Source organism: Lactuca serriola, chromosome 4, assembly GCF_051521515.1.
Source record: "Lactuca serriola cultivar US96UC23 chromosome 4, Lser_US96UC23_V15, whole genome shotgun sequence".
NCBI classification, from domain to species: Eukaryota; Viridiplantae; Streptophyta; class Magnoliopsida; order Asterales; family Asteraceae; genus Lactuca; species Lactuca serriola.
The window spans coordinates 31283179-31292487 of record NC_136411.1 but is presented as its reverse complement, the minus strand read 5'-3'; the positions used below and the strand labels follow the sequence as shown (position 1 = coordinate 31292487).

Sequence of the window (9309 nt, the reverse complement as noted above, 5' to 3'; positions counted from 1 at the left end):
CTACTACCTGACCAATTGACATGAAATAGAAGTATATGGATGGATTTAAAAGTACATAAACATCAGGATGTTACATTATCCAAATCCATTGCCGCCTCTGCAACATGCAACATATAACCACCTAGTTAATACTAAAATTCAAGCGGTCTACTGATTGATATTTGGGTAGAACCGATCTTCTTGCTCTATCTCTCCTCCTTAGGTTCAATTGTCCCCTCTCCGTCAAAGTGCAAGTACTGTTACCTTCGTGTTCTTTTCTTTGTCGGTGTACATGTACAAACTTCGTCTCTCTATCTCTCTTTTTGTGTCTCAAGGCTATCATATTATTCTCACTGTTGTTTTCCCGACCTCTCTTTAAATGTGACAAGTTAATGTTGAAATGTGACAGAGTTGTTTTGTCAAATGTTATGGAACCAAGTTAATGCACAATGTAAAAGTAAAGTTCTAAAACTTTCTTAATTATCTTCCTATTTTCCAAACAATAAAGAGTTCTTTAATTTTTTTTTAATTTTGTAATTTTAAGAATTTTGATATTAATAAAACAGATTGTATTATGACAAACTTGCAAAAATGGTCCATGTGGTATGCATTTTTTTGGGGTTTTGGTCCAAACCATGAGTTTTTTTTGATTTTGTGGTCCTTTTGGATTGGTTTGTTTGTGAGAATGGTCCCTGTACTTAACACCCATTAAAAAGAATCCGTTAACCCCCTCATGTGCTTGCATGTGAGGGTATTTCTGTCTTTTTTACTTATAGGGACCATTTTTGCATACGAATGTCAATGCTTCCTTCTACCTTTTATCCCTCATTTACAATTGCAAACACCCGTCAACTCCCCACCTCCCTCCTTCTTACTTCTGCTCCATTAAACCTGCAAAAAAAATCCTTCGTTATCCAAAGAACCTAATCGAAGCAAAAGGAGACAAGGTCACACGTTAAAGTCGAAATGGTGTACGTAATGTGGCAGATCAGACCAAAAATGAAGTCGTCGACGTATCATCCTTATATGGTAAGTTGCTATGTTTTCTTAAACATTCCTATTTTTCATTTTACCCTTGATTTATACTAAAATCCGCCAAATTTTGACTTTGTTATCATGTACAATTTTGACTTGTAGCAGGTGCACCCACATGGTTTAGTATTAAGCTTCACCGTGGTGGGAAGTTTACTAAGTTACCTGATATAAAGTATACTGGAGGTGAAGTGCATTATGTTGATTATGTGGACATAGATAAGTTTTCTGTACATGAACTTGATGCCATAATGCTTGACCTAGGTTACCCAGACCCACAGATGATTGAATTGACTGATGAATCCCCAGTGATATACTACCATTTCAGGATACCCGGTGGAGACTTTCAATTTGGTCTTAGAGCTTTAGGGAATGATCAGGATGTTATCAATCTTTCTAAATTTATTCGAAATAACAAGTTGATTGAGGTGTACACAAAACATGGGAAGACAAATCTACTCACTTACTTCATGTCTCCAAATGCAAAGGGGAAGTTGTCATTGAGGAATTACCAGAAAATGATGATCAAGGGGCTGAATATGAGGCTGAAGTTCATGTAGAATCTCCATTGAGAAATATAAACCATGTCAATGATGAGCCAATTGGTGAGTACATGTCTTTGATTCTTTTTAGGAGTAAAAGTGATGCATTCTCACCAGAGTATAGAAGGGATAGAGTTGGGAATTCAAAAAGAGGGGAAGGTACTTGTAGCAAGAGGCTTAATTTAGAGGATATTGATGATTTAAAAGAGAAGGAAAACACTAATGAGGGTGTTAAGGAGGTTCAGGAGGCTGCAACTGTTGTTGAAGGATGCTACAAACCATTTACTTCAAATATTGCTAATGTAGGGGATGAGATGATTGGGGTTCAGGATAATGACCATATTGATGGATGTTACAGCACCCCACCTGTTAATGATGATGATCAATATAATGAGCTTTTGGATAACCTTATGGAAAATTTACTTGGAAGTGATGAGGATGTTGAAGAGTATGCAGGGGATGATGAATCTGAAGAGAGTGATGAAGAGTATGAAAAGGATAAAGGTGATGATCAGGATGGGAAATAATCAGAGAATTAAGATAAAGTGGATGAAATAATGGATGAGGAGAACAATATAGAAGATGTTGATGTGGACATTGCAAACTTCTGTCTAAATGTTGAAAGTGATGTTGAAGGAGCATGTATTAATGATGGTCATGAACCTGAAGATATGGAAGTGATCGACAATGAGGAGTTTGAATCATTGGATGAAGGATCAGACCAAGACAGAGAAAGAAGAGCTCTTATAAAAAAATTGGGAAAGGAAAAAAGGTGCAACCTTGGGTCAGTACATATATACAGTCATTCTCAGTGGGATAAAAGTTTAAAAGTAAAAAAGAAATAAAGGAGTTAATTGATGTGCATGCACTAGAAACAAGAAGGAATCTGTTATTTAAAAAATGACAATCAAAGGCTTAGGGCACAGTGCAGAGGAGTTGTACCTATCATCAATAAAGGTCAAGTGGGGACTCAACCTACCACTTCAAAAAGCAAGGGCAAAGAAGTAAAGACACAAAAAGAAACATGTGGTTGGTATATACATAAATCTAGGTCAAACCCCGAATCTGACTGGTTTATAAGGACCTTAAACCAAACTCATACATGCTTAAAAACAAGAAAACTCAGAGCTTGTATTGCTTCTTTAATATGCAAGTCATAGATCAAGTTGAGGCAGATCCGAAGATTCCTTTGAGAGCCATACAAGATCACTTTCAAAAGACCTAACAGGTGGGTATTTCGATGGATAAGGTGTTTAGGGCAAAAGATATGGCAAGAAAGCATGTAACTGGGGACTACACAAAACAGTTTGAATTGTTGAGGGACTATGCTCTTGAACTTGAAGCTACAAACCCAGACACAATAGTCAAAATAGATGTGTGTCCTAATAGCAACCCTGCATCCCCAACAAGGCAGTTTAGAAGGATTTATGTATGCTTGGGTCCACTAAAAAAAGGTTTCAAGGCATGTCTTAGAGACTTAGTAGGTTTGGATGGTGCCTTCATGAAAGGTGTCACAACTAGCATTTTTGCTAGGAAATTCCACTCTCATGTAATCATTCACCTAGTATAATAACTTGTACTCAATGCTCATTCAAATACATCTCACATGTTCAACTAAGGGTTGGAAACCTTAGAAATCCCGGTTCAAGTTCTTTATGGACTAGGACTCTCTTATTGGACCCAATTCATAAATTTATAACATTTTGGGCCATTTGGGTCTTGAATGATTCATTTTAGCCCTAATGGGCCTTATTGGGCCATAATAACTCCAATCACCCTAAAGAGCCATAAGACTACCTAATGGACTTTTATTGGGCCATGAACACACCTAAACGCCCAATGGGCCGAAAACTATTTATTGGGCTTCACAAACTCGAGCGAAACCAAGAGTGGGCCAAGTAAATTCAACTCCATTTATCATAATTCTCGGCCCATGATATAATAAAAAAAGGGAAAAGAAAAGATCAAGGGAGGATTTAGGAAGTGATGACAACACATAACTGTCTAACATACTTCTAGATAATCACAAACATCCATGAGATCTTTACCCTCCATGCAAAAATTCCTCTTCCCCTCTCCTCTTTATTACTCACGACCATTAGGGCCTTCACCACCACCATCATATTTCACTTTCCAACTCAAGAATACTCTCTTATTTTCCTTTCTAGCATAAAGAATTTTCTCCTTTCATCCTCCTAATTTTCGAGAATATCAAGAGCACATCAAGAACTCATCTTCAAAGCTCATCACATTTGGTAAGATTTTGGTTGGACTCCATGGTTTTAACTTCAAGATACACCTTAAATCTCATCTAACCCGCCTTATTTTATGATCTATGCTCTTAGAACACCTTAGAGCCCGAAAGTCATCTCAAAAACACATCTAGGGCCGAGATCTCTTCATTTCTTCTTCAAAACCGAAACATCAAAGCAAAGGTGAGTTCATACCCCCTATTTTCGATTTTTACTTAGTTTTTGGGGGAGAATACAATTTTTATGTGTAGATCTATGTGTATATGCATGATTATGTGTGTTTTCTTGAACCATTTGGTGATTTTGTGTTGTTTACTTCATAAAACTAAAAATATGCTAAGAACATGAAGTTTGTCTCTTGATCTTCATAAAACCTTGAGAAAAATATGTGTTATCACCTATAATACATGTAAACTAGTAGATCTGGGATTTATACACTTTAACTAGAAAAAAATGAGTGTTGTGTTCTAAGATCTATAAATTAACTTCATAAAACAGCCCTTGACAGAAAAGTTTTGGTCCAATCTCAGACTGTTTTGACCCTCTTAATGGAAGTATTTTTTTCAAAACTGTTTTAAATGGATGAAGTTCAGATTTATACCTTTAAAATGACTACTCTCACGTTTTCATATGATTTTTCTACAATTTTTGGCGAATTTTACAAAATTGTCTATCATATTTGAAATAATTTCAGACGAACCTGTGAAGGTCAGTAATTTCACACTTGATAGAAGCCATTAAAAATTATGAGAACAATTGTCAACAAAGTAGACAAAATTTCCAAAATACCAGAATTTACGGATCCACATTTCGACTTACGATGATTTTTCTACAAATTTTCCAAAAACTAGGTCGGAAAAGCCTAAAACCAGAAAAATTTGTCTTTCCACAAAAATCAAGCCAAAAATGATATTTTGACAAAAATGGGTTTAAAATGTTATTTTTACCACAAACTAGTCATCAACACAAGTTTTGAACAAAATGGAGACTAAAGTGTTATTCTTACAAAAATTGGGCCTTAATTGTAAATTTTTGGCTTATTGGGCCAAGAACGTCATTTTTACAAAAGTGGGCATTTTATATCAACTTTGTAAATAATCAAGCTAAAATAAACAAAACAATAGCAAACCGGTTAAAAACGATATTCATATCCTTATTGGGCCTGGAAATAATATACATGTTTAGTGGGCCTTAGTGTTCTTTTACATGTATATTGGGCTTAGGATAGACATTAATATTCCTTTGAGCCTGGAAATAATAGACAAGTATAGTGGACCTTAGTGGTCCACTTACATGTTTATTAGGTCTGGGAATGAGTTTTATATGTGTTCTTTTTTTTTTTTTTGCTATTTTAGTGAATACTTGAACCAAAACCAACGATAACTAACAAACGGATTATTTTGATCATTTTCTAGATTATTGGGCCTTAGTGGCCCATTTTTATGTGTGATAGGTCCTGTATACTATTTATATGTTATTTGGGCCTTATTGACCCATTAACATGTGCGACGGACCTTGGATACTATTTGTGTGCTATTTGGGCCTGTGAATACCTTACATGTGAAGTGGGCCTTAGCTGTCCTTTCATATATATATATATATATATATATATATATATATATATATATATATATATATATATATATATATATATATATATATATATATATATCGGGCCTATGTTATATAATTTCATTCCAATTTGGGCCTTTAAATGATTTACATGTTTAGCGATGCCTTAGTGGTTCACTTACATGGTTCATTGGGTCTGGAATGAGATTATACCTTTCTTCGCGTAAATTCGATTAAGGATCTTGTGAGTTTTGTCGGTTAGCACCTATTAAGTGTATGATCGTAGCCTGTAGTTATAACCAGAGTCTCTTGGAGGGAGAGTGGGGATTTGTGTATAGATCTATACGGGGATGACACCCCACACCTGAGCTGTTCGCTACAGTTAGACTAACTCAGTCTAGGGTGACGAAAACCTTATAATCAAAAATCAAAACCGGCGTTCAACAACGCCAAGACATGAGAAATTGTCATTATTTAGTATGGTTATGACGACTCACTTATAAGAATTAACGTTATGAAGTTTACGGAAGAACATTCTCTTTTCTCTTGGATTACTCGAAAACATTCTCGTACTGGTACTCAACCTCGAGGGTTGGTATCGCAGCTTTCTCTTTTACAGACAACATCGGGTTGTCTGGGAAAATTCTCTTTACATGCTCTTTACATTCTCTCTACATTCTCTTTACCCCTTTTAGTCAAATAAACAAAAACATACATGCATTAATACAAGATCTGACACAAACATACTAAACAGTTTGCAGAAAATATCGGACTTTCTGGTGGTTTCAAAGTTATACAAATCATTTTCACAAACATGCTTATTAACTCACCAACATTATATATGTTGATCGTTTTCAAAATAACTTGTATTCTCAGGAAACCGTTGAAGCGGGATGAACGGAACAAACTAATGGATATTGTGTTATATTTTGTTTCGTCATACTCTGACTATTTTGACATGTAATATTCAAATACAATACACGGTGTAAAAAATGAATGTTGTTATATTTACATGTGTGATGATGATGATGTTATGTTTCAATTATATTCACTGTAATGATATTTCAAGATGAAGTCACATACAAGCCCCCGGACATTTCCGCCGTCTGGTTCGGGGGTGTGACAAAAGGCCCATTCCCTGGTCAGGTTCTTACAACAGTTGGTCTAGATTCCAACAATGGAATTTATCCCTTGGCCTATGCGATTGTTGAGTCTGAAAACACAGCTAGCTGGAAGTGGTTTTTAGAAAACCTTGGGGATGACTTGGAGCTTGGGAGCAACTCAAACTATACTTTCATAAGTGACAGGCAAAAGGTAAGTTGCAGTTCATCAATTGATCATTTAGATTGTGTTTTTTTACCAAGAAATTAATTCTTATTTTTGTCTGTTGAGTCATGTAGGGACTATAAATTGCAGTTGATCAATTGTTTCCCAATGCTGATCATAAATATTGTATTAGACATATTCATGACAATATGAGAAAGATGTAGGGGCAAACTGAGTACATGGACCATTTTTGGAGGTGTGCATCAACAACCACCATTCCTGAGTTTGAGCATTTGATGAAGGAGTTTAGTGAGTATGCTAAGGAAGCATGTCAATGGTTGAAGCAGATTCCTCCTGTACATTGGGAAAGGAGTCATTTTTCAGGTAATTGTATATGTTTGCATATAGTAATGATTGTGTTTCAGTTATTTAACATCATTAATTGTATGTTATTGTAATGTGCAGGAAGAGTTGTTTCTGATGTGTTGATTTCAAACATGTGTGAAGTGTTTAATGGGAAGATAGAGAAAGGCAGGGACAAACCTGTAATTTCATGTTTAGAGTTCATTATGGAGTATCTAATGACGAGGATATGCAATGTCATGAAGGCAATGAAGAAGGATAAAGGTCCACGAACACCTACATCAACAGACATCCTAGATGCAAGGAAAAAATGTGCTTCATAATATATTGCTAGGTGGAATGGGGCAAACAAGTATCAATTCACTGGAGCATTGCAAGATCAACATGTAGTGGATGTTAGGAACCAAACCTACACTTGCAGAAAGTGGGAATTAAAGGGAATACCTTGCAGGCATGCGATTGCAACTCTGAATGAAATGAGCAAAGACCCTGAGCTAGACATTTACAAGTGGGTACACAAGGTGTATTGGCTAGAGACATGGAAAAAATCTTATTCATTTAAGGTGGAACCAATTAAAGGGAGACCCATTTGGCCTAAAAGTAATTGTCCAACAAAGCTAATCCCTCCTCCGCATCGTACTCAGGTGGGAAGGCCTAAGAAAAAAATAAGACAAAGTGAGGGTGAAAGGTTAAGCAAAAGGCAAAAGGCAAGTCAAGGTGATGGAGTCAATGAGATGCAAGGAGAAGATTCCCAAGGGCCAATAAATGATGGAGTGCAAAAGCTATCAAGGAAACATATCAGTGTTACTTGTAGCAAATGCAAGAATAAGGGACACAACTCTAGGACCTGTAAAGGGAAAGGTGGGAATCAATCCAAGAAGTGATTTTGGTTGTTTGTTGTGGTGTAATGACTACTTAGTTGCTTGTTAAAAACTGTTTGTTTTTGGAAACTTTAGTTATGGTTTGATGATGTGGTTATGTATGGTGCACAGACACTTGTATGCTTAATTTGGTAATGGTTTTTGGTTCCATTCATGTGGTTAATGAAATGTGCATTTTGGTCAATTTATGACACGTATTTTGGTAATGTACTTTTGTTACATTTGGTTTCTATTTATGTGCTTACGTTTGACAATTGATACACATTTTGAACACATTTTCACACTTGAATATCATTTATATCATTAACAACATTGGAATTCATTACAAACATGATGAAGTCAACTTACAACAAAATTATACCATTTGTACCCTGCATCACTTGATCAACAAAACCCCCCACATTTGTCTAACCCTATCCCTTACATAGACCAAATACTAAAGATAACAATCACAAACATAAACCAGCTTGCACATAAATACATCTTCAACTTGAAACCTTCATCCTTCAATGCATCACACCTTGCCTCCAACATGTTGTTCCTACTCAAAAGTCCATTGCACTGTTCCTGTAACATGTTGATACTTCTTACCATCCCATTACATCTTTCCTCCAACGTATTTATGTTTCTTAAAAGACCAGGTATGATGGTTTTACTCCTAACACACATAGGCGGGTCAACCCACCCGATAAACCCACAAACAAAATCCTTAGTAGGGCAAGCATAAAACCTTCTTCCGGGATTCAGTGGTGTCCAAGACGTTTTCACTAAAGCGAGCTTTCCACAAAAACAAACCACCATTGTTCGATTGCAGGTCAGGAAGGAGAAATGGAAGAAAATAGCCGTTGGGGAAGAAGCTGGGAATAGAAAATGATATATAAAGGAGGTTTTATTTTTCCGTATGCAAAAATGATCCCTATAAGTAAAAAGACAGAAATACCCTCACATGCAAGGCACATGAGGGGGTTAACATATTCTTTTTAAAGGGTGTTAAGTACAGAGACCATTCTCACAAACAAACCAGTCCAAAAGGACCACAAAACCAAAAAAACTCATGGTTTGGACCAAAACCCAAAAAAATTGCATACCACAGGGGCAATTAAGTCTTGTATTATATATGTTTTTAAACATTTAAATTTTTTGATAGCTTATAATAAAACATATCAACTCATCATATATTTAGTTAATCAAATTTATATTATATTGTTATTCTAATTAAATACAAAAAGTTAAGATGTATGCATGCGTGTACTTCATTAAGTTTTGATTTATCATAGATTTTAGTACCAACTAGAATAATAGCATAATACCAACTTACATATAAGATATAAAAAAAATCTAAATTTTAATCACATTATTATCTTGATTTTTCTATGTTATTCTTATTTTAGAATCCAGACATTAATTAAGTGTTTAAAAAGT

General features: G+C 35.5%; 1 protein-coding gene across 1 annotated transcript; it reads left to right on the top strand.

The window, feature by feature from the left end:
• The first annotated feature begins 6882 nt into the window (after nt 1–6882).
• LOC145098174 (uncharacterized) lies at nt 6883–7890 on the top strand. The gene is made up of 3 exons (XM_079035839.1): nt 6883–7027; nt 7109–7217; nt 7341–7890. The coding sequence occupies exons 1-3, from the start codon at nt 6883–6885 to the stop codon at nt 7888–7890; spliced, it is 804 nt and encodes a 267-aa protein (XP_078891965.1).
• The last annotated feature ends 1419 nt before the right edge of the window (nt 7891–9309 follow it).

Coding starts and splice junctions, on each gene's coding strand:
- LOC145098174 (XM_079035839.1), top strand. CDS start 6,883: ATGGACCATTTTTGGAGGTGTGCATCAACAACCACCATTCCTGAGTTT. Junction 7,028..7,108: donor GGAAAGGAGTCATTTTTCAG/GTAATTGTATAT, acceptor TGTAATGTGCAG/GAAGAGTTGTTTCTGATGTG. Junction 7,218..7,340: donor TGTTTAGAGTTCATTATGGA/GTATCTAATGAC, acceptor ATATATTGCTAG/GTGGAATGGGGCAAACAAGT.